The sequence below is a fragment of the Oryx dammah genome, unplaced genomic scaffold (genome assembly GCF_014754425.2).
Source record: "Oryx dammah isolate SB20612 unplaced genomic scaffold, SCBI_Odam_1.1 HiC_scaffold_11, whole genome shotgun sequence".
Lineage (NCBI taxonomy): Eukaryota > Metazoa > Chordata > Mammalia > Artiodactyla > Bovidae > Oryx > Oryx dammah.
Genome location: NW_024070195.1, coordinates 15,540,669 through 15,566,234, shown reverse-complemented (window position 1 = coordinate 15,566,234; position 25,566 = coordinate 15,540,669). Strand labels below are relative to the sequence as shown.

Here is a 25,566-nt window from a genome sequence, read left to right as displayed (position 1 = left end):
AGAGTCTGAACATCACCCTGATGCCTGGAATGGCTTCTCCCCACCTCCTTTGGTTTTCAAATGATACCCAGTGAAGATCTGAAAATGGATAGGGAGATAATTTTCCAGAATTGGACTCTTTGCAACCCCATGGACTATACAGTCCATGCAATTTTCTAGGTGAAAAAACTGGATTGGGTAGCTATTCTTCTCCAGGGGATCTTCCCAACCCAGGAATCAAACCCAGGTCTCCTGCATTGCTGGTGGATTCTTTACCAGCTGAGCCACCAGGGAAGCCCGGAGGGGTAGGGTAAACATTAGTAAATATGGGTTAGAGAGATACTGTAGTACAGGACTCAAAGGAGGGAAAAAAAAAGGGCATAAAAAAACATTAGTAAATATGGGTTAGAGAGATACTGTAGTATAGGACTCAAAGGAGGAAAAAAAAAAGGGCATAAAAAAAATAACCACAAAGAAAAATAAAGTGTACCAACCTTCCACCCCGAGAAATCCAAATGGGTAAGATGGATTTGTATTTCTATCAAAATTCTTAAGTGTTTTCTTGACATTGGATCTATCCCAATGCTCCTTTAAAATAAATTACTTTAAATTATGATGAAATATTCTGGAACCCTAGCATTCACTATTCAAACCACGTGTTCTGACTCATGGACACCCCATAAACACAGGGAAGACTTGGTAAATGTATATGTCTACTTGCCAGCCCGTTGCTTTCCCATTTTCCTTGGAAATCCTTAATACCTCCAATATCCCTGCCCGCCCCCTCCCCCCTCCAAATATGAGCACAAAATTCAGGCACTCAGTCCACCCTACCAGCTTACTTTTTTTTCTTGGCATTTACAGGTCAATCAACTAGAACTGACAAAACCTACTTATCAACTATTACTAATTCGTATTTCTAATCAAGCCCAGGGTCAGAACAGTATTTTTAAATAAAAATGGCTTTTATTCTTAAAATCTAAAATTTATTCTCTTCTATTGATCTCAATTATCTGAAAGTTAAAAGTCATCCTAAGGAAAGGAAGTACAAAAATGTTTCCTACATTTACTCTATCACCTCCTAGGAAGATCACACGTTTTAAGCTTTTCTTTTTAAAGCAATGTTATCAAACTTCTTAAACAGCTAAAGTATCTGCTGTCAAGGGGCAATAAATGCAGTTCCAGCAGGAGAACCCTAGGAAATATACTTAAAAATTATATCACATAGTCATTTATGGCAAAGTTTTCATATTTTGGATCTGAAAAAATTAAACAATTTTTATCACTACCATGAACAAAGAGCAATTATAAAAGTCTTTGAAGAGACAAGTGTATTTGAAGAGACTAATGTAAGATACCAAGTTGGTTTTTTAATTAAAAAAAAAACACATAATTACAGAACACAAGTGCAATTAAAACTAAATATATTAGTGAATACATGTAATAAAAATTTGGACTCTAGTAGCTAAAATGATCTTTGAACGATGAAATTACACTGAAATGCAATAGTTACATTATTTTGGAGGGTAGAATTATTTTCACTGACCAGAAAACATTGCTTGTTTTGGTCTCCAAAAATCTCTTCATCCACCTGTACATTCTAGAATGGAGATTCCTTATCTACAAGCAATCTTGATGATTAAAAGAGTTATTTCCACATAGGTCTTATTAATCCCTCCTCTCCAGTGCTGAAAAACCAGAAGACATATAAAGCAGACATTTTAAACAAACACTTGGAAGAGAAGATGGGCTTTGTTGGTTAATAGCAATTGTTAACCCTCAAAGTAAACAGGAAATAGAGCCTCTTAGCAAACTGCAGGCTCCAAACCAAATACTAACAGGCCTTAGGAAATTCAAGGTACTTTTTCTCCTTCACTGACAGGAATAACCACATTGGTCATGGCACACAAAGATTTTGGCACAAGGTGAAGCTTCTTGCTTTTGAGGAAAAAAAATGGATACAACTTTTTATCTCGTAACAGGTAATGCCTTTCACCACAATATATTGATAATTTAACAGCCTTTTTGTTCCTAATCTGCGAGAAACAATTCTAGCTGCTGCTGGATAGTAAATCTAGGCAAATAAAGGAGAAAGCAGTTTTAGGACCTGGTTTTATCTGTAAAGAATTCTGTCCACATTACCCCTCCCCTTCTTTTTAAAATTTCAAGACAAAGGGCGTTGATTTAAATCGAGGTAAACTCAGAAAATTCCTAGAAAGCGTGTAGAGTTGACACATGGTTTCAGGGTTAGTGCCTGCCCAATCAGAGTGAGAGGAATTTAGGAGGATTTATTCCTCAATTAGATGGCATGTAACAGGCCTGAGAACTCACTTGTTTCAAAGCTAGGGCAGATGGTGTAGTTTCTACAAGCCATAGAGCCCTTCCAATCTTAGGCTTTGGGCATAATAACGACAAAAGTCAAGATTTAGGGTTCAGTTCCAGCTGATTTTATTTCCTTCTCAAAAAAAGTTATTTACAGAAGGTATATATCAACAATCTGACAGGCAGTGAACTTGACATGATTAGCTGGCATGATTTTTTCTCTTTTTTTCCCCCAAACATTGTTTTTTTGTGGCCTTGAATTTTCAGACAAATATTCTACACGGCATATTGCACAGGATGGATGGCAAAAAAAAAGTTTAAAAACAAAAACCCTTAACGGAACTGCCTTAAAAGGCAGACGTCCTAGTGCCTGTCATGTTATATTAAACATACATACACACAGTCTTTTTGCTTTATTATAATACAGACTTAAATGTACAAAGATGTTTTCCACTTTTTTCAATCTTTAAACACAACAGCTATAAACCTGAACACATATGCTATCATCATGCCATAAGACTAAAACAATTATATTTAGCGACAAGTAGAAAGGATTAAATAGTCAAATACAAGAATGAAAAACGCAGTACATAGTGTCGCGAACTCAAATCGGCATTTAGATAGATCCAGTGGTTTAAACGGCACGTTTTTGTTTATAAAAAAAGTGCAAAAAAGATGTGGTTTACAAGTTAAAGCTACAGGATCCCTTTTTGCTGTAAATGCACCAGTTTTAAAGCCTCTACATAAAACAGCATTTTGTTTAAAAAACTCGTTTTTCTTAAAAGCATACAGTGTTTGGCTAATTCTCCTCCCCTTTTTATAGGGCTGAGGTCGAAGGATGGACACTGGTGGCAGGTTAAGGGATACTGTCACTTTAAGAAGCCTGCAGATTGAAGTGTAAACATGGAGAAATTAGGGGCTGATTTTTAAAAACTGTGTGAGATATTAACCAGCCGCCTTATTATAAAATCAGGAAATCCAAACAGCGATTTACACCGATTAACACCCCCTTTATATATTTTTTACAAAAATACACTGAGAAAATAATCAAACGTTTTCATCTCTCTTGTCTTTTGTTTTTTAAAAGTGTCAAAAGTCTACATTTAAATATAAAAAATTAAAAGTTAAAACTCTAGCCCTTCAGTGAAGGAGACGTAAAATGGCGTGGGTAACAACAACTACCAAAAAAAAAAAAAAAAGAAAGAAAGAAAAAAGAAACAAAAGAAAAAGAAAGGAAGGAAGAAATAAGTAAGTAAATAGAAAGAAAGCAAAGCAAAAGAAAGCAAAAAAAAAAAAAGGGGACAAAATAAGAAAAAAATGTTTGGCCAGTATAAATACGTCCACATATAAAATGGCATCTGATTACATTTACAAGGAAAAAAAAATACGAGGATGGAGCATCGGTGAGGGAAAAAAACACGTCTTCTCATTTACACCTATAAGGAATAAACACATACACACTGAGAAAAAATTTGGTCCTGAATTGGTTTTTTTTAAAGTCCAGCACAGATTTGAGTTGCGTTTGAATCCTTTAAAGAGTTAAGAATGAAAAAAAGCTGGTGATAATTTCTGTCGTAGGAATCAAACATAGCGCCATCTATCTGCTTTTTATATTATCCTACACTATTTTAAAAACTGCTCAACAGTCTTAATACAGAAATCTTTAAAAGATAGACAGGATAACATGCTATATTAACCCCACCAGTGAAATAATCCAACACCATCACGATTCCGATTAAGAGAAGCAAAAAACCTTTTTTTCCCCCCCGACACCACTCGCCCTCCACTGCCCCGGGTACCACATCAAACAGTCTCCTCTCCTCCGCGCCTGCAGGGCCGTGAAGTCTCACCTCACTGGTTTCAGAGATGCAGGAGGCGGAGGCCCAGGAGACGCCGCCACCTTCTCCCGAACGTGCAAATCCATTTCAGTTTTATTACTCGCCCCCCTTCCAGTTCGTGGCCTTCTCCTCCCCGCCCCTCGTCCTGGCTGGTGTGGCTTTCCAACTAGGTTCTCGGGTCATTTCCGAGCGCCGGTCACTCAACGTCTCCTCCTCTGGCTGCAGGGGCAGGGAAAAAAAAAGAAAAGAAAAAAAAAGAGAGGGGGAAAAAAAAAAAAAAAGGCGGGGGAGGGGGAGGGAAAAAAAAAAGCCCTCCAAAAACAAAACGGGAATTCGCCAGCGTGGAGTCTCTCAGTCCCGGCGCTGAGGCCCTTGCAACGCCCCTCTCCCCGCAGTCGGTCACACTCGACGCCCCGGAGCCTTCGGTCTTCTTGGGGAGCGGCGAGGGGGGGGAGGATGGGGGCGGGGATGCTGAGAACAAAACCCCTCCAGGGGCATGCCGGAGTCCCCCTCCCCTCCGGATCAAAAAAACAAAAAACCAAGTAAAATAGCCCCAAAACACCGAGGGAGCGATGAGAGAGGAATAGACGATTCCTTCAGTCGCTAGAAAACTACCAACTCGGCTTCTGGCCGGGGGTGCAGACAAGTCCGGAAGCTCGTTGGAAGGGCTGGTGGTGGTGCGGGGAGTCGGGGGGGGGGGTCTCTTCCAGCAAAGGGGAGGAAACTCGAAGTCGCTTTTTTCGCCATCAACACCACCACCAAGAACAACAATAAAAGGTCGCCCCTGTCTACCTCTGCCTCCGCCGCATCCCTCCGGCCGGCGAGATGGGGGTTGGGAGCGCGGGTCCCCAGACGCCGTGGCGTTGCTCTCCGACCACCCGGACGCGGCCGAAGCCGGCCCTGCTCACTTTTTTTTTTTCTCCTTTTCCTTTTTCCTCCCCCCCCCCTTCTCGTTTTCCCTTTTCTCTTGCAACTCTTTACTCTGTTCGCTTTTTTTTTTTCCTTTTTCATTTTCCTCTCTGGTCCTCCCTCCACCCCACCACCCGCCCCGTCCCTCTTTCCCCGAGCCCGCGCGCCCTTCAGTAGGTGAAGACCAGGTTGGAGATGCTGGACTCCAGCCAGTCTCCCGAGATCATCTCGCTCACCTCGGGCGTGCAGTAGTCCGGGAACTCGAAGTGCGAGCCGGAGCCGGGTTCGAAGTTAAAATCCAGATCCCGGTCCAGCGCCGACGACGAGCTGAAGCTGCCCAGGGACATGCTCTCAAAGTTTGAGCTGGGGTTCAGGTCGAGCAGGTCGTCTTCGAACTCGTCGTCGGAGGACGACGAGCCCGAGGACGACGACGAGGAGGAGGAGGAGGACGACGACGAGGAGGATGAGGCCGACGAGGACGCGTGCGAGGGCGCGCTGGACGGGGCGGGCGAGGCGGCGCGCAGGCTGGCGTAGCTACGGTGGTCGGCGGGCGAGCGGCCGGCGGCCGGCGACGAGGCGGCGCTGCTGCGGCCGCTCAGGCTCGGCCCGTCGGGCGAGCAACCGGCGCCCCCTTCCTCGTACAGGCCCAGGGGGTCGCTGGGGTCGGCGCCCGCGCCCACGCCGCCGACGGGCGAGGACGACGCGCCCAGGCCGCCGAACAGGTAGACACGCTTCACCTTCTTCTCCGCCAGGTGTTTGCCCGGGGCCGCCAGGCCGGCTGAGGCCGAGGCCGCCGCCGAGGCCGAGGCCGAGGCGCTGGGAGTCCGCGCCTTGTACAGCGAGTGGTGGTCGGCGGCCGCGGCGGCGGCGCCCAGGGGCAACAGGGCGGCGGCCCCCGCCTGCTCGGCGGCGAACGAGGACGAAGACGAGGAGGAGGAGGAGGAGGCGGCCGCCGCCGCCGCCGCCGCCTTCCCGCCGCCGCCCGCCAGGATGAGCTTGGCGTGGGGCTTGCCGACCCCGCCGCCCGCCACTTTGGAGCCGCAGCTCTTTTTCTGAGCGGGTTTGGAGTTGGCGCCGCCGCCGCTCGCGCCGCCGCCGCCTCCTCCCCCCGCGTGGCTGCCCCCGCCGCCGCCGCCCCCGTGGCCGCTGCCACCGACCTTGTCGCCCTTCTCCCCCGGCTTGGAGGCGGCGGCGGCCGCGGAGCCCGAGTTGGCGTTGCCGGACTTAACCTTCTTCCTGGGCCGGTACTTGTAGTCGGGGTAGTCAGCCATGTGCTTGAGGCGCAGCCGCTCCGCCTCCCGAATGAAAGGGATCTTGTCGCTGTCTTTGAGCAGCTTCCAGCGTTTGCCCAGCCGCTTGGAGATCTCGGCGTTGTGCATGTCGGGTGACTGCTCCATGATCTTGCGCCGCTCGATCTGCGACCACACCATAAAGGCGTTCATGGGCCGCTTGATGTGCCCACTCGGCGTCTTGCACCAGCTCGGGTCGTCGGCCTTGCCGCCCGTGGAGGCGGTGGAGCCGGGCGTGGGGGAGGAGGCGATGCCCAGCTCGAGGCCGGCGCCCGAGTCCGAGCTCTCGCCGGCGAGCAGCGCTTCCGTGTTCTCGGCGTTGTTGGTTTGCTGCACCATGGCCCCGGCTCGGCGGGCGCCCACGCGCGCTCACACCCTCGCGGCGGCCGCGGCGCGATCGCCGGGCCCTCCTGGCTCCCGGGACCAAGCGCACGCCGAGCGGGGGTACGTGCGCGGCGGTCGAGCGGGCGGCTCAACTCCTGGTCGGGGCGGAGGTGGGCGAAGAGAGAAAAGTCTCCAAAAAGATGCGGGGCGGGAGCACTCCGCCTCCTGTAGAGGAGTTATAGTTCCCAGGCTGGAGAATCTCCCTCTCTCTCTCTCTCTCTCCTCTCTCACCGCGCCGCAGTTTGCGCTGTCTCTCGGTTCTGCGTCCTGGAGACGGTGCTAAAGTGGAGAGGAGTTTCCCGAATGCTGGTTGCTGAAGCTTCCAATGCAAGTTTCTCGCCGCCTCCCAGGCAAGTCTTTTTTTTTTTTTTTTTTTCTTCCCCTGAAGCAGTTGATTCCAGTTCGCGAGCGCTCTCAGAAGCTCAGGAAAGCGACATAGTCTCTATCAGTTAGTCCCTCTCTTACAATGCAAAGCAGAAAAGGCTCTGGCTCCAGGACTCTCTGTGGGCGGAATCGGCACTAAGGAGTTTGTGCAATTATTTTGTTGCAAGGTAGGACGCCAGAAAGCCTTCATGCAACAGACTGGCATGAATAAATGTATGTTTCCCCCTCCCTCCTGCAAGAAGGGAGCTGGTAATGGCAGAGTTCCTCCAGTGCAGACTCTTAAAGAGCGTGCAAGAACTAGAGACCCGGAGCGAAACAGGCCTCTTCCTCTCACACACGGTTTCCTTGCTGCAGCTTAGAGCGGACCCCAATTCCGCCTCGCGCCTCTTTATCCTTTCCCAGTCTTGGCCGCGGCCAATCAGCCGCTGTAACCAACGCTTCCTCGTGCCAAGCCCCTCCCCCGAGCTTCCCATTGGCTTGGAACCCGATGCAATAATAATCTCCGCGTGCAATGAGAAGCTCCAAATCTGACCTCATTCCAATTTACAGAGCAAACTTTTTAAAAGGGCTAGAAGTACAGCTGAGATTTCTGCTGCCTCTTTTTTCCTTTTGCTGTGCGTGCCTGCGTGTGTGTGTGTGTGTGTGTGTGTGTGTGTGGTGTATGAAGAGGATGTTAATGCATGAAATTATTAAGGGGAGAGACGGAAATGTATTCTAACCATTATGTTAGATAACAAGGGGCTTGGGGGGGGGAAGGGTGAAATACTGTAAATGGAAGCTTTCTGCTTAAAAGCCAAGTGATTATTTTTATTAGTTCTTTTCAGTATTGGAATAGAGAATCAGCCTTTATTGCAAAATCTGTTCCTCGGCTCCTTCATAAAGCTAAGGATGTAAAAGAGGGAGGGAAAGCTATGAAAATAAATCAATAGACATTGAAAACCATTAAGAAAGTGGTACCTAGACACCTGTCATCACTATTATTTTAACAATTCCAGGTACAGCACAGATGTTGATGTATTGTGCTAATCCCTTCAGAGCTAGTTTGGTGCTGTTTGTGGAAGGCAGAAAAGAGGATTTTGGTGGGGGGGGCAATAGTTACTTGCTCTCTTAACCAAACAGGGGTTAACTATAGTTATTGAATGATTTAAACTCCCCTTTGAATCCTGGATGGGCTTCCCTAGTGGCGCAGTGTGGTAAAGAATTTGCCTGATAACGTAGGAGACAAGGGAGACTGGGTTCCATCCCTGGGCCAGGAAGATTCCCCTTGGAGGAGAAAATGGCAATCCACTCCAGTATTCTTGCCTGGAAAAACCCCATGGACAGAGGAGCCTCATGGGTTACAATGCACAGGGCTGCAAAGAGCTGGACACGACTGAGCACACAACACAGTACACACAGTCATAAATCCTGGGTTGCCCAAACAGAGGAGCTTTCCACTGGAACACAATAGGCAGTGTTCCAGAGTTAAGAGGAGAATTTCCATAGTTTTGTGTAAGATGATAATGGTGAGTAAAGGATGGGAATCAGTTTTACTTTTTAAGTATTAGTTTTCCACATTTTCAAAATTAAAGATAGCTTCACGCTTCACCCTTTCTTCCCCAAACCTTCCTCCTCCTTTCCTTTTTATTTTCTCCTATATGTTCGTTACTTCAATCAAATGGAATTACAAGGCCAAAGCAAAGAGACACCCTAGAAGGCAGTGATAACTAGTAGCAACAAAGAATGGACCTTCTGAATTTATATTAGACCTGGCTGCTAGTCCTTCTTACTAGTCTTGTGACCCTGGGGATGTGACCAAGTCTCAGTTTTCCTCATCAGTGATATGGGAACACTAGGAACTACTTTATATAGTGTTTTGTGGGAGTTCAGTGAGCTTGATGTATAGTAAGCCCTCAGTGAATACTATATTATCCTTCATGATAATTCAGATTCCAGAGACATTCCCTCTAATAAAAGCAGCATGTTGTTCAAGAGACTAAAATCGAGGGAGGTCACTGATGTGAAAAAATCATCACAGATCATGGATGTGAACCGTCCAAGGACCACACTGGCAACCCAGTCATCCTGATGATTTGAAAAGAAGCCTCATGAAGAGCATTGTGAAGAATGTGGCAAAAAAAAGTTCCCACGTAGTCAAAATACATGTTAATTTGGCCACAGACATCTCTTGTTCTAAGGTATGAAAATTAAAATTATCATAAAGATTGGTCTTCCTTAAAACCATAAAACTGTTTTTCTATAAGCCAGTGATAAGTGGTTAGGTAGGGCTAACCTAACATAATTAAGCTTTCAGTTCTGATCAAACTAGTGCTGGGCAGCAGATTTCTATTTATCTTGTCAAACTTTTTTTAGAGTATGTAGGCTGGGGAGAGGCCCAGGTTGTCAGATGTAGAATTTCACTGGAAAGAACACCCTTTGGCGACATCTGACTGGATCTCTAAGGATCAACAACACACAAGAATGTTTTTGTGGGTAGAAGCAAATAATTTTTGACCAGTAGCTACCCAAGTTATATATTTTTTTCTTTTAGAAGGGGAAACAAATCTTGAAAACAAAAATCCCACAGGCACCTCTTTTGCATCCAACAAAGCTGGGTGTGTCATCATTTTATCTGGTATTCATATTATAACATAGCCCTACATGTCCTCAATCTGACATAAAAATTACTATAAGAGGTCTATTATTTATTTTTAAAATCCATAGTTTTACCAGAATAAAAAAAGAATAAATACTATGTTTATTTTGAGATTTGTAGCAACTAATAATCTGAGGGTGTGACTAAATTTGTGATGTTTCAGTCAAAGTGAGTGAATAATATAATCAGTATCATTAATTATATTTCCAAAGCCATTTGCAAGTCTACCACTGAATGAGATCAGAGAAAAGTGGAAGTTAAAGCAGTCAGAATGATTTTATGTTTAAAGCACGCAGATTTTTTTTTTTAATGTGTGTACTAAAAAATAGCCACTGGCCTATTTCTATTGTTAGGTATATTTTCTCTATTTCAACAAATCTAATTGATGTCTTTCAGACATACCATGGTCACATGCTATTAAGGGAGACCAACTGCCAGTGAAACTGACATCCGCATGGTTGTAAGACATCGGAAAAGAAAAAAGTTCCTCTTAGAATTGAAGAAATATGGTATTAGTAATTTCCATTGACATAAAAGATTATTATAGTAGATATGAATGCTTAGACTTCTGAAGTAGATTTGTTCTTATGTGTTAGTAGCCCTCTTAAAATGTAAGAAAACGTGTGACAAGTGGCCTTTTATTAAAGACATCTTTCTCACCAACTGGATATGTGCAGACTGAAATGTATGAGGTCTCAATAGCAAATAATGAGAAAAGATTTCTGTGTTCTCATTACCTAACTTCACATGCTTTGTAACCAGTTTTTCCATTGCTAACATTTTTTTCCGAAATACCAGATATTTGGTGGCCCCTACTAAATCAGTACTCAGTGTTCCCTCTGCTGGCTTTGTAGTACATGAAGTGATTCTTAATGCTACTCTCTAAGCCATATTAACAGTAAGCCAAGATAATTTTGCAAAAAAAAAAAAAAAAAATCCTGTTTCAAAATAATAGATGAAATTTCCTTATTAGCAAAGATGATAGACATTCCAAATTTTGAATTAAGGTAAATATTTCCTCTTATTTTATTTATTTTCCATTAAATAATGGAACTTGATTTGAGATGTAATATTTGCTAATTCATTTCTTCTGCTCTCACACACCTGCACAACATAAAATCCTACATCCATAAAATGGTATGGGGTATAGATGGAAATAGCATTCTGTCCCACTGCTTAATATATTCTTATAGCATAGAGGGAGGGGAAAAAAAAAAAAACCTGAGGGGAAATTAGTTTAACAAATCTCTTGGATTCACACTGATTTGCAAGGTTTTTCCTTTTCTTGGTTATAGAAACTGTGATTGTAAGAGCTGGTCTGACCTGACAACTATTCAGTTCAAAGAAAATAAAGAGGGGGAAAAATCCTGTCTTTGTTACCTTAGCAGACAGGGAAGAAGCCTGAGAAATTTGATGTCATTGGCCTTTGCCAACTGAAAGGCCCCAGGCTTTTTGGTTCCACATTTTATGGAAAATAACCTTCCATCAGAAGCTGATTTACTTCTCAGTCAAGTAGACAAATATAACTTGCACTTCATTTTTGGGGGGCTGATGAAATTGCATTGGAACTGGAATTCCCTGGAGGGGCGGGGATTGTATGGAAAAACAATGTATGGAAGTAATCCTTATTTGCAAAATACTAAAATAGGATCTAAGGTAAAATGAAGTCCATGTTTATTATTATTATTATGTTTACTCTTAGGAAAAGTTAAGAGATAAGAATCCTGCATTTCTAATTAAAATTTTGCCATTTTCTCTACCCTCCTAACTAGTGGCTGGCACCTGGTAGGTTTCTGTATGCATTTCATACCAGCGCCAACTCATTTTTCCTCTCCTTTCAATTTTCTCATGAGAACAAGCAGGAAATGAGTGTTTGCACCAGGCCACGTAGATTTGAAGCAGGAACATGAGCTTCTGCTCCATTTCGCTAAGCCGAAGCAAGTCACACCCACCGCGAACCCGGGTTTACGCGTCCATCAGCCGACTCCCAGTCCAGGGAGAGGCGGCCGCCAGGTGGCAGCGCTGAGCCTCCCTGAGCCCACGAGGAGACGTGGGAAAACGTGGGGATGGTCGGACTTCTTTCTCCCCGGTTCCTCCTCTCCTGAACCGGTAGCATCCTCCACTACCTTCTTTCGGTAGCAGTTTAAACGATCAGCGGTTAATAGGGTGTGTCGATGAATTCTGATGATTTTTTTTTTTTTTTAATCATAAATCAGAGTTTAGGGCAACGAACCGCCACCTCCTGTTCACTTGTCAGAAGCTCCCAGAGACCTGGGGACGCCAGGACTCCCTTTTAGTCACTGAACCGGGAGCTCATCAATGGCCGGGTCCGTATCTTGCAAAAGCCGGAACGAATTAGAAGGCTCTCTCAGAGAGCCGCTGCAGAGGAGGCGCGCCCTACTCGAGGACTAGCAGAGGCACCCCTCCTCAAAAGATGGTTTCCCTCTGCCGGGCGCCGCGACTCGGTGGCGCGGGCACCGCGCTCTCCCTGCCCTGGGCGCGCCGAGGGGTCGGCGGGGGTCAGCGGTGCTCCACCGCGGCGGCTGAGCCTTGTCTTTCGGTTACTGGTACAGGGAGGAAATACACTGGAATCGACTCCGGCTGTGCTTTTTGGAGGAAAAGTCTTTCCTATTGTAAACAGGTTTCGGGCGATGCTTTCAGCAGCATTTTAACACCCATCTTCCGTTGAGGTTTACGACCGGGGAAGAAGCCGAAGACAGGCACACACGCGCCCCCGCACCCTAGCCTTCTTCGAAATTGCGATTGGCCGCGCTGGCCCGGGTTGGGGGGAGGTGGTTTCCTCCGGCGCTCGGCTCCTCCATCCCCTCCACCAACCCCCCAACCCCCCGCCACGGGGCCCAATTCCGTCCCTGACCGGAACTGACAGTCCCTGGGCCCCCTGGTCTCTAGCGAGCCCACCGCCTTGACCCGGGACGCCCACCAGCCCCGTGCGCGCTCTGCGTCTGGAACCCACGTTCCGGCTGGCTGGGCAACCCCCTCCCTGGTCCTGTGGAGCGTGCAGTTGCCCGCTCTCGTGCGGGAGGGCAGAGCAGGGTGTATGCGCGGTGGGCGGGGCGGGGGGGGTGTACAGAGGAAAAAGCTGTAGGGCGAAGGGAGGTTGACAATTGGTTGCACTCGAGTCTTCAAGCAGCCCCTCCCCCGGGGCTTGGGAGGGGGCTTCCGCGTGCCTCGGTGCCCTCCCTCTTGCGGGAAAGGCGGGGAGGGGGGCGGGAGTCGCAGTGCTAGAGCCCCTGGCAGGGACCCACCGACGGCCCCCGGGAATCGGCCCCGGGTCTCAGGTCTGGGAGGAGGGAGTTTCTGGCAAGTAAATCACCAATAGAGGCTGCGCCCCGGGCACAGTTACTGAGAATCGGAGCGCTCTGGAGGGATTCGGCTCACTTTGTCCCCCTTGGATTCGCATGCTTCTACCTTTCCGCAGGCCGCCGCGGCAGCCAGGCCCCGGGAGCAGGCGCCCGGGTGGGGCTGCCAACCCCCGCGGGGCGCCCCGAAACCATCCCAGTGACCCCAGCGCGCGGCGTGGATGGCAGCACATCCCGCGGGATTCCCGCTCCCGCCCCCCAACTCTACAGCCAAGAAGCAGCAATTCCAGTTGGAGCCCCGTGGGGAAAGCGTCTGATCCCACTTATGGAAAAACGCTTAAACAAGAGCACACCTAAGCCAACGTTAGCCAGCCAGTTGACCTACAATTGGAGGTGGTGCGGGGGCGGGCAGGCTGGAGCAGGCGCGCCTGCCTGCGAGGGAAACCCGCCGGGGAGTGGGCAGAGGGAAGCGAGGCGAAATGTCAAGATAAGAGAAAGAGAGGAAGAGGGCGGGGGAGGGAGAAAGGCGCTCGATCGCAGAGAGGGAAGATGGGGAGGCGCGGAGGCCGCGCGGGCTGCCAGGTGACACGGTTCAGAGGGAAAAGGGGGCGGGCGCAGCACGCGCGGGCTCCGCCAGGCACCGGAGCTCCGTGTTCCCAGCCCTCCCCGCCCCTCCCCGAGTCCCCCTTGGCCCGACATCACGTGTGGCGCCGACAGCGACTCGTGGGAGTGGGAGGGGTGGGGAGGAGCAGGGACCAAAGAACCTGGGGCCCCAGACCGCGCCGAGCGTGCTGCACACCTGGCACCCGGGACTCGCCATCTGCTCAGAGCTCACCGCCTCTCGGCCCGGGTGTGGGCTGGGAGAGATGTAAGAATATTGCCTGGGGGCAAGATGGCTTCGAGTCAACCGAGGCAATGAACTCAGTCCGTCAATGTTTATGGTGCTCCTACTGTGTGCAGAGCGTCCCCTCCAGCTGCTGAGCTCAGAGCTGCACCACGTGTTCTGTATGTTGTACACTGTGTAATAAGTGCACAAGCCGAACGGTAATCTAAGCAAATTGGCCCTGCCAAGGAGCGCGGTGGAGGCAGTTTGGAGGTCTGGAGAGGTGATGAGTCTGGTAGAGTAAGGTGTGAAAGTTTTATGATTTTCCTCTGCTTTCTTATGTATAAGCGACCCCTCACTCCCCACCCTCTACCCGTGCTTCCTGTGCGGCATTCTCAGAAAAGAGAGATCAAAATTAATGATCACAGTTTTAACCTAATACTTTAGTGACACTCTGAGCGCCGAAGAATTGATGCTTTTGAACTGTCGTGCTGGGGAACACTCTTGAGAGTCCCTTGGACTACAAGGAGATCCAACCTCTCAATGCTAAAGGAAATCAGTCCTGAATATTCATTGAAAGGACTGATACTGAAGCTGAAACTCCAATACTTTGGCCACCTGATGCGAAGAACCAACTCATTGGAAAAGACCCTGATGCTGGGAAAGATTGAGGGCGGGAGGAGAAGGGGGCGGGAGGAGAAGGGGGCGACAGAGGATAAGATGTTTGGATGGCATCACCAACTCGATGGACATGAGTTTGAGTAAGCTCCGGGAGTTGGTGATGGACAGGGAGGCCTGGCTCTGCAGTCCATGTCGAAAAGACTCGGACAGGACTGAGTGACTGAACTGAACTGAACTGAACTCTGAGCTAGAAGCATTTGTAAGTAATTGAAGCCTAGTCCATAAACACTCAAACTTAACTCATTCATTTCACAAATATCAGACCCCAGACACTGCTTTACTTTTGAGCTTTCCAGGTGTGGCTTAGTGGTAAAGAACTGGACTGCCAATGCAGGATATTCTGGTTTGATGCCCTGGAGAAGAAAATGGCAACCCACTCCAGTATTCTTGCCTGGGAAATCCCATGGACAGAGGAGCCTGGCGGGCCACAGTCCATGGGGTCATAAGAGTTGGACGCGATTTAGTGACTAAAAAGCAACAATAATAGTGTAACTTTATCCTGTGAGAAAATTCTTAGATAGTATAACCTACTATGTTTTAATGTATTTTTAAAGTCAATGTAATGCTCAAACTACAATACGAAGGAGAAATAGGCACACAATTCATAATACAATACTATGTTTCCACCATGTGTGCCCAGGTTATATTTCACTAGAACACCCAAAATATTGTCTAAAGGGAGTACTGCCAAGATGTTAATTATGAACTAAGGCTGGCAGGCAAGTACTGAGGAATGGGCATGTACTCAGGGATGGCAATGTAATTCAAAGTCTGAAATTCATGGCAGACGTGGTAGATGCTTATGATATATCAACCCTGTCCTATTTATGCCCTTTGTGGATCCTACCCCATCAACTCTAGATCGGGTCACATGACTTGCTTTGGCTAGTGGGACATTAGCAGACATGAGCCAAGCAGAACGTTTGATGAGTGCCTGCATATTGGGGTTTGTCCATTTGAAATCTAAAGACCACTGTGGGAATAGAGGCCCAGACACAGAGAACGGACTTCTGGACACAGCAGGGGAAGGAGAGGATGGGAGGAATTGAGAGAGGAGCGTTGATACATACACTAAAATGTGTAAAATAGATAGCTAGTGGGAACCTGCTGTATTGCACAGGGAGCTCAGCTCCGTGATGACCTCGATGGGTGGGATGGGGCGTGGGAGGCAGGCCGTAGAGGGAGGGGATATATGTATGCATATGCTGTTGTATAGCAGAAATTTACACAACATGGTAAAGCAATTATACTCCAATTAAAAAAATTTTAATACATATGCAAAAAATAATAAAGAGCATTGTGTTGTGAAGAAGCTAGTCTGACTTATGGGGAGAACGTGATGCCCTGCCGGTGCTAATGTCCCAGGCATGTGACTGAGGCTATCTGGGACCACAGCAGGATTATCAGATGACTACAGCCACATGAGTATCCCAGATGAGTCTGGCAGAAGAATCACTAGATTGACAACGCACAGATCTGTGAGAACAATACATCGTTGTTTTCAATCACTACGTTGGGGTGACTTGTTATACAGTAAGAAAGGACAGAGCAGTATTAACTACAATACCATGTGAGAGATGCTAAAATACAAATCTACTCATGACGATTATCTCTCTTTAATGACTCCAGACCTTATGAGTACAATCCATATGTCCATTAATGCCCATGGTAAATATAGGGGTTAGCTGGGCTTGAATAACCCAGATCGTAATCTTTTCTCATTGCAAGTTGTACTCCCTTGCCATCTTCCGAACTTTCCTGAAATCCTTTCCCCTCTCAGGAGACCTGCTGCCACCAGCACTGCTTTATCTGTCATATCTGTTGCTCCTTCTGTCTGTGGCTTTTCCTGGCTAGCTCATTTCTCTCCTTTTTTTTTTTTTCCTTTTTCCTTCTTCCTGGTCTTTTCATTTTCTGCTGTTGCTTCAACGTGTGTTTACTTAGGATCAGTAAACAGACCAACCATACTAAGCCTTCAATTACTTGATTCTTTAGCTCATCTTGGCTTTTTAGTCATTGCTTCTGCTTGTAAATTTCTTTCAGTCGATTGCTGGAGGTGGGATGAGTATCACCTCTCTAGATTCTGAAAAAGTGTAGTGGTCCAAACAGGACGTGGTTCTAAAGCCATAGAATGTGTACTAGTCAGGGTTCTTCAGAGAAACATGTAAACACATGTATAGAACTAACGTGTATACACACACTGCACATTATAATACTTACCTATAGTCATATATACATAGTAGCTTCCCAGGTGGCTCAATGAGTAAAGAGTCTGCCTGCAGTGCAGGGGACGCAGGCAACGTGGGTTTGATCCCTGGGTCGGGAAGATCTCCTGGAGTGGGAAATGGCAACCTACTCCAGTATTCTTGCCGTAGAGAATTCCATGGACAAAGGATCCTGGTGGGCTGTAGTCCAAGGGATCGCAAACAGCTGGACGAGACTGAGCGCCCACACACCCACACACCATATACATAGTCTATATGGCTGGCAACTCCCAAGATTTAAAAGCCTGGTGTGGTTTTAATCCGAAGGCCAGGAGACCCAAGACCTCAGGAGAAGTTGATGTTTCAGTTGGAGTTTTAAGGCAGGAAAAAAAAGCCAGTGTCCCTTTGTGCAGGCAGTCAGGCAAGGAGAATTCTTGTTTACTTAGGGGAGAGTCAGCCTTTCTGTTCTATTCAGGTCTCTGGCTGATTGGTTGAGGCCCACTCACGTTAGGGAAAACCCTCATGGAAACCTTCACAAAAACTCCTTCACAAAAACACTCAGAGCAATGTTTGACCAAATATCTGAGTACCTCATGGCCTAGTAAAGTTAACACATAAAATTAACCATCACAGACAGTTACCAACAGTCTTGCCTCATCCTTAACTTTACTCAAGGATGGCATGCAAGGATAGGTTACATAAGTAGCCAACCAAGAAGATGTTCTGATGGAAAATGGGAAGATATTTAAACTTCCCATCTGATAAACCCCCCTCCCCACAACCAACTGGTAAATAACAGCAGAATTCATCCCTTGAGGTTATAATATGTGTTTTTCTAATGAAAAACATTAGATTTTTTTATTACACAGATTACCCAAGAAGCTGTTGCACTGAACTACTATTAGAAAAAATAGTATAGTTCTTTATAATAGCTTTTCTCATAAGTTCAAATAGGTTTAAACATAGGCAGGAGGGGCTGAGGAAAGGGGAAAGGAGATCACTTTGAGAAGGGAAGACTTAAATGCAATGCTGTTGGCTGGAGGGTATGGTATGACTGGATGAAAAAAAATAAAGAACTAAAGGTTAAATTTTGCTGCTCCCTTTAAACATACAGCTTTAATTTCCTGAGACTGGAAAGTCCCTGATGTTAATATGCACAATAGCATCACTAAAATTACTTCAAGTTTAAGGTATGATGTAGTTTAGCTCAGAATAGATATAACCTTCCCTTTCATGTTTATGCCTCAAGGGTAAAATGAAAAAGAAAGAAAGAACGAAAGAAAAAAAAAGCTCCAAAGGAAACTTCACACCATGTAACTAAAGGATATTCTTCACCAACCTTCCTTGAGAAATAATTTTATTATAATCATTGTCTATAATACCTAGTATTCCAAACAGCAGTTTCTAGAATATTATAATTTGAAAGATTTTTCTAAAAAACATTAAAAAAAAAGATTTAAAGATCTGAAAAACGTTTCTAAAAAAAGATTTTTTTCTAAAAAATCTGAGAAAATGCTGCATCTTTAGGTTAGGTATTCCTTATTTTATTTGCCTTTATAGGATGTACTATGCTCAGACAGTAAAGAATCTGCCTGCAATATGAGAGACCTGGGTTTGATTCCTGGGTTGGGAAGATCCCCTGGAGGAGGGCATGGCAACCCACTCCAGTATACTTGCCTGGAAAATCCCTGTGGACAAAGGAGCCTGGCAGGCTACAGTCCATGGGGTCACAAAGAGTTGGACACAACTGAGTGACTAAGCACAGCACAGATGTAGATGTGTTCTGAAAACTCAGTGACTCAACACAAAGTTCTTTCCTACTGATGCAAAGTCCACCATGAGCCCAGCAACTCTCCAAAGTCGCTTCTTTTCCCAGCAATGACTTAGGGGACCAGACTGAGTGGCTCCATATCTTAAAACATATGACCTTTCTGGTCTCCATGAAAGGGAGAATGTAGAGAATTCTTACTCATCTTTAAGCACCTTTTCTTGAAAGGGACACACATCATTTATGCTCATAGTCCATTGGACATAACTGGGCACACGGCCCTTCCTGAAGGCTTGGAAATAATGGCTGTCCTCTCTGCTCCAGGAAAGAGGAAAAATGTGTATGAGTGAATACTAGAAATCTGTTCCATGTTATTTTTGGAATTGATATGCCTCATCTAAATTTGCTATAAAGTGGATTTACTTTAAGTAAATCCTATTCGCCTTTCAACTGCATTGCAAATAAAAATTACACTCTACCAGGAAAATTTTTTTTGGTCTGGACTAATGTTTTTATTGTTCTTCATTTTTTAAAGCCACATTAAGATGAAAGAAGTCATTAAAGGCATGAACATGTCTGCTTCTGAGTATGATGTGGTAGTAGTAGAAAGCAATCACCACTATTAAAAAAAGATTATAGAAGTCAAGAAGAATATAAAATTAGCAAAAGTAAATTTTAGAGAGAGAAAAGGCTAAAACTGCTGGTCATTTTCTTGCCTGGGAGCATCTGCTGAGTCTGTTCATGAGCTGTCATAGTAAAGGTGAAAAACAAAACTTTTTATATTCATGTTGATTAGCATGGACAAAGTAGAATATACAGGATTGTCAAATAGAGATTTTCTCCCAGAGAATATTTGCTGAGAGCTAGGGCGGTGTAGGGGGGCTTCCCAGGTGATGCAGTGGTAAAGAATATACCTGCCAGTGCAGGAAATGCCGGCTCAATCCCTGGGTTGAGAAGATCTCCTAGAGTAGAAAATGGCAACCGACTTCAATATTCTTGCCCGGAGAATTCTGGAACAGAAGAGCTTGGTGGACCACAGTCCATGGTGTCGCAAAGAATCAGAGGAAGACAAATACTGTATGTTATCACTTATATTGATGCTTTTGAACTGTGGTGTTGGAGAAGACTCTTGAGAGTCCCTTGGACTTCAAGGAGATCCAACTAGTCCATCCTAAAGGAAATCAGTCCTGAATATTCATTGGAAGGACTGATGCTGAAGCTGAAACTCCCAATACTTTGGCCACCTGATGCGAAGAACTGACTTATTAGTAAAGACCCTGATGCTGGGAAAGATTGAAGGCAGGAGGAGAAGGGGACAACAGAGGATGAGATGGTTGGATGGTATCACCGACTCAATGGACATGAGTTTGAGTAAACTCCAGGAGTTGGTGATGGACAGGGAGGCCTGGCATGCTGCAGTCCATGGGGTCGCAAAGAGTCGGACACAACTGAGTGACTGAACTGAACTGAACTGAACTAAATATTTATATGTGGAATCTAAAAAATACTACAAATTAGTGAAGCACACACATGGATATAGAGAACAAACTAGTGGTTACCAGTGAGGAAAGAAAAGAAGGGGGCAATATAGGGGTAGTATAATAAAAGGTACAAACTATTATGTATATAATAAGCTATAAGAGTATATTGTACAGCACTAGGACTATAACCAATAGTTTATAATAACTATAAAATGAAGTTTAACCTTTCAAAATTGTGATGCTCTTGGACAGGCCTTAGGTTTTCCTGAGGCAGAGGTGGAAAGAGTGGGAAGAGCAGGGTGGAGAGTATAGGAAAATTTGGTGAGTGCAGAGCAGACATTTTCAAGGCCATAATAAGGGCCACAGTTTGGTCAAATGGAATGATGGTGTGGTAAGCAGGATGGAGCTGAGAGGTGATGAAATAACGGATTTCTGGAGAGACTTTGACATCTGGCAGAGGATTTAACTCCTGGATAGTTTCTGGAAGAAGAAGGTAAATGTCTAGCCTAACAGGTAAATGTCTAGCCTAACATTGAAGGGTTTTGTTTTAGCATCAAGTATGGTGACTTTGGGGGACCTTTTCAAGTTCTATTTTCATTTTAAAGTTGATAATAAAAAGGCACAACAGATTAATTAGAGTTTCTACTTGGGGTGATGAAAATATTCTGGAAATGAATGGTGGTGATGGTTGCACAAGATTGTGGATAGACTTCATGCCACAGAATTATACACTGAAAAATAGTTAGAATGGTAAAATTTATGTTATATATATTTTGCCACACAAGAAAACAGTATTTAGCAAAGGTTGTGAACTAGCATCCCATTGGCTAAACCTGCACCCAGACATGTTTGGTTTGGCTTCAAACTGTTCTGGACATCGTTGTGGGTGAAAAAAAAGAAAGAAGAGAAAAGAAATTAATATCTGACATTTAGCAATCTGGTATCTTGTATAAAATTCCTACTTGGGTCGGACCAGCTAGAGCCCAGGAGACTTGCTCCCCTCACATTCAGCCTGAGTTTCCGTACTGTCTTCCTTTTACCACTGAGGCCTCAGTCCTCCAGCCAGTCAGCCTGATACTTGCCCTGTTGGTTCTCTTTACAGAATTCATTGGATGGTGAATTGCAAAGATGGAAAAATGAAAGGTAGATTGAGCAGGGCCTTGTGTTTCAAGAAAAATAGGAGAAAACATTTCTGGGTGGATGTGAAGCTGCGTGTTTAATGTGTAAACAGAATACATCCCGAGAATACAATCGGGTCAACTTCAGTTATTTTTATTACCTACCCAACTCCTGAGGGTGGCTGTGGTTACCTCTCCGATTTATAAAGACTGTTTATAACTTTAAGGTTTAAATAATTCATGTAAAGCTAAAAACCTAACAAAATTCGAATGCCATAGAAAATCTTGAATTTTCATCAGTCTTTGGCTAATAAAAGTATTCCCTGCCTTGGGGAAACAATCCTTGGGATATTAATTCATGAACTCATGGGTTAATCTATTATTCTCAGCATCTGTTCATAAGAAAAATAATGATATATTTTCTGTTTCATATGTATGTATGTACATGTTAGTGAGAGAGAGAAGGAAGTCAAGTACATCTGTCTTATTCATTGGCATATAAATGCATTGTTTGTGCCAAACCAATCAGGAGAAATGGGAACATTAAATCGTGTGTCAATATTGCTGTAAAAAAAGGCTCTAGTACACAAAATGGGCACGTACTATCACCAGAAAAAGTGCACTGACTTCCTTTTGAAAGTAAAAAATATAGTAAACACCAGATATTTTAGCACTATGATTGACTCTGATCTAAAATATCCCTACACTTCCAAATTTACAGAGAGGATATTTTGTCTTTCTCTTCCTACTGGATGAACTTTACCTTTGGAGATCTTTACTTGGGAATGAAGTGCTCTGAATTATCATATCACTGGATAAGAGTTGAAAATGACACTGAATAAGAACAAAAAGCTCCAGTTTCTACTTAGAAACGGAGAATTGTCCCAGTATCTGTTGACTTTTGTTGGTGCTCTGTGACATTGGGAAATAGACCCATGGCCCTGGCTAAGTCATATAAGCATTGAAGGTGTAATTAATTTCCCGGGGCCATATTTGTTCTGAAACAAAATATCAAGAGTTAGCGTAGCCTTAAACAAAAGTAGTATATGATCACGGTGTGCCACAATCCAAGCAAAAGGACATTCTCTCAAAAGTTCTGGATGCTAGAAGCCTGATACCTGGGTGTCAGCAGGGCCATGCTCTCCCTGAAGGCAATCCTTTTCATCCCTTGGCTTATAAACACATCACTTCAGTTTCTGCTTTCGTTGCTACATGGTGTTTTCCCTCTGTGTCTTTATCTGTGTCTCTCCTCCTGTTCTTATTCTTGGGTGGTCAAGATTGGCCACTCAATCTTGACTACATCTTCAAAGACCCTATTTCTAAAGAAGGCCCCATTCACAGGAAATTAGGAGTTAGAGTTCCAGTATATCTTTTGGGAGGACACAATTCAACTCACAATAGAGGGGGAGAGCCACGGCCGTACCATGACCATTGACTTAGCTCCTCAGTTGGATGCTGGCCCAGCCATTTCTCATCGCCGCCGTGGCAGCCTTGTTTTCTTCCCCACTTTCTTCATAGCCTTCTCCTGCTTTATCCCTCTACCATGACCAACTAGTCAATGTCAGGGAAATTTCATCAATTTACACAGGTGCCTGTTTGTGACTTTTCTCCCTCTTAGCATGCTCTCTCCTTAGCCCAAACCTTGGAAATAGAATCCCTTGATCGGACCCTAGGATGCCATTCCCGTGAATTGCTTCTGTCCATTATTTTCCTGGGATCCTAAATTCTTCCGTTTGATTTCTGTTGTCATCACTTCGGCCACCTTGCAACTCTCTCACCCTGTCATCCTTTCTTCCTACCACTTGTTGAAACCGAATCTCTAAAAAGCCCAACTATTTGGTCTCTGGGCTCACACCTGGGCAGCTGAGCACTGAGAGGAAATCACACAGCTGTTTTCCTCCTCAGCTTTCTCTGCAGAGGCGTTCCGTTCTAGCCATAAGCTCCTTAAGCCTTTGACATCACTGATCCCTCCTCATTCACATCTTTCTCTTCTCTTCAACTCTTGGTTCACAGAGAAAATCCACAGGTGTCTTCTTAACTTCATGCCACCAAATCTACAATTTGGTCCTGATCTACACCCATCACTTTTCTCCTTCCCACTTGCAACAAAGGAAACAAAGTCCATGTAACATCTTATTCCCCCTGATTCTGGACTCAGTGCCCTTTCTGTCTTTAGAGATCTCCTGCCTTTTTATCACTTCTCCCGTACCTTCAGTCTCTCCGTGCCCTCTGAAGGCCCTTTCTTATGAAGATTTTAAATCTCTTCCATTTTCTATAAACAAGCCTTCTTGTAACCAAAAACTCTTCCCTTAACCTGACAGTCACCTTCAGTTTTTTAAACCATTACTTATGCTTTATTTTACAGTATGTTGCAGGTACTAAGCCTTCAATGTCTATTTTCTCCAGTTCCTCCCATTCTCAGTTAAACTTCTTGAGTTATCTATCTTTGCTGTCTATAATGAGTCACCCATATGCATCCTTAGGTACAATAGAATCTCTTAACCAGTGACTCCAAGATCACTGAAGACTTGCTTGTTGCTGAATTTAATAATATTGTTTTGTCTTTTATTATTCTCGATTTTTCAGCAGCAAGTAATACATTTTTATTCTCTGCTTCTTAGGTTTCTCTTCTTGGCTTCTAGACACCCCCTCTTCTGGTTTTCCTTGTAACTCCCTTATTCATCGTCTTATTCTTCTTTGCAGATTTCTTCTTTCCTTGTTCCTTACATTCAGGCGATCTTTGGTTCCTGCCCTTGCACATCATTGTTCCTCCCACTCTACAGTTTCCCATGGGATTTCATGAATTTCCACGTTGACAGTTTCCAAATCTTTAACCGTAGATCAGATTGCTCTTCTCTTTCACTTTCATGAGAGAAAAAGTTGGCTTAAAACTCAACATTCAGAAAACGAAGATCATGGCATCTGGTCCCATCACTTCATGGCAAATAGATGGGGAAACAATGGAAACAGTGAGAGACTTTATTTTTGGGGGGTCTCCAAAATCACTGCAGATGGTGACTGCAGTCATGAAATTAAAAGATGCTTGCTCCTTGGAAGAAAAGCTATGACCAACCTAGACAACATATTAAAAAGCAGAGACATTACTTTACCAACAAAGGTCTAGTCAAAGCTATGGTTTTTCCTATAGTCATGTATAGATGTGAGAGTTGGACTATAAAGAAGGCTGAGTGCTGAAGAATTGATGCTTTTGATCTGTGGTGTTGGAGAAGACTCTTGAGAGCCCCTTGGACTTCAAGGAGATCCAACCAGTCTATTCTAAATGAAATCATTCCTGAATATTCATTGGAAGGACTGATGCTGAAGTTGAAACTCCAATACTTTGGCCATCTGATGCGAAGAATTGACTCATTGGAAAAGATCCTGATGCTGGGAAAGATTGAAGGCAGGAGGAGAAGGGGATGACAGAGGATGAGATGGTTGGATGGTATCACTGACTATGGACATAAGTTTGAGTAAACTCCGGGAGGTGGTGATGGACAGGGAAGCCTGTCCATGGGGTCGCAAGGAGTTGGACGTGACTGAGCTACTGAACTGAACAGATTGCTCTCCAAAGACTCATGTTTGCATTCCCAACAGTGTACTAAACACCTTTACTTACAATGTCTCCTGAGCACCTCAAATGAATTATACCAAACATCAAAGTCATAACCTCTACTCCCCAGCCCCCTACTGTCTTGCTTCAACCCTTGGGCTCCTCATCTCAGGTCCTCATCTCCTTATCCCGCTGAACCACACCAGAAACTGAATGTTACCTGTAGTAAATATTCTTTGGGTCTTACCATTCCATGTGCTCCTGCTCATTTCCTAAAACCTGAAACTATGTCTTTTTTGCCTAAGGGTCTTTAAAGAAGCAACAGAAATCTGCCCTGCCTGTGCAGAACAGGCTGGAAATGCTGGAGAATTAAACCCAGCTGCCAGTGATTCATGGCAATTGGCTTATAAATTCCCCATCTTCTCAACCTCTTGGATGAGAGAACTCTGAGACATTTGTTTGATACCATTTCCCAGGATTTCTCCATGACATTAATTGCATAGTTGGCATGATAAAGCACTCTTTCTTGGCTACATTTTCTCCTTGTTATCACTTCCTCATTTTCCCACCCTTATTCCCTATTCTCCAATGAACTGCTTGTACTTGAACCTTTTCCTGGAGATCTGTTTCTGGGGAAAACCAAAGTAGGATCTCATCCTTCTTTTCAATCCTTTCCTTTCTTCTTCCGGTTAATTACAGGTTCTAATAATTCCAATTCATCATCATCATCTTGAGAATCTAGCCACTTCCCTCCAGCCCTGCAGCCATTTTCCTGGTACCCAGTGTCATCCTCTCTTGCCAGGGTCACCGTGGCAGTCTCCGACTGGCCTGTGGTGTTGTGCCCCTTCTGTCTTTTCTCTTCCCAGTGGGCAGTGATCTTT

General features: G+C 44.9%; 1 protein-coding gene and 1 long non-coding RNA gene across 2 annotated transcripts; one reads left to right on the top strand and one right to left on the bottom strand.

Annotated features, from left to right (window-relative positions):
- Positions 1-2,403: 2,403 nt before the first annotated feature.
- SOX4 (SRY-box transcription factor 4) lies at positions 2,404-8,106 on the bottom strand. The gene has a single exon (XM_040249907.1). It carries the CDS (start codon positions 6,674-6,676, stop codon positions 5,219-5,221), a length of 1,458 nt encoding a protein of 485 aa, XP_040105841.1. The 5' UTR covers positions 6,677-8,106; the 3' UTR covers positions 2,404-5,218.
- Positions 8,107-9,122: 1,016 nt separating this feature from the next.
- LOC120870289 lies at positions 9,123-10,748 on the top strand. Its single transcript, XR_005722764.1, has 2 exons — positions 9,123-9,282; positions 10,137-10,748. It is a non-coding gene; the product is annotated as an uncharacterized LOC120870289 (long non-coding RNA).
- Positions 10,749-25,566: the final 14,818 nt, after the last annotated feature.

Excerpts from the sequence above, each read along its gene's own strand:
- SOX4 (XM_040249907.1), bottom strand. The coding sequence starts at position 6,676 with ATGGTGCAGCAAACCAACAACGCCGAGAACACGGAAGCGCTGCTCGCC.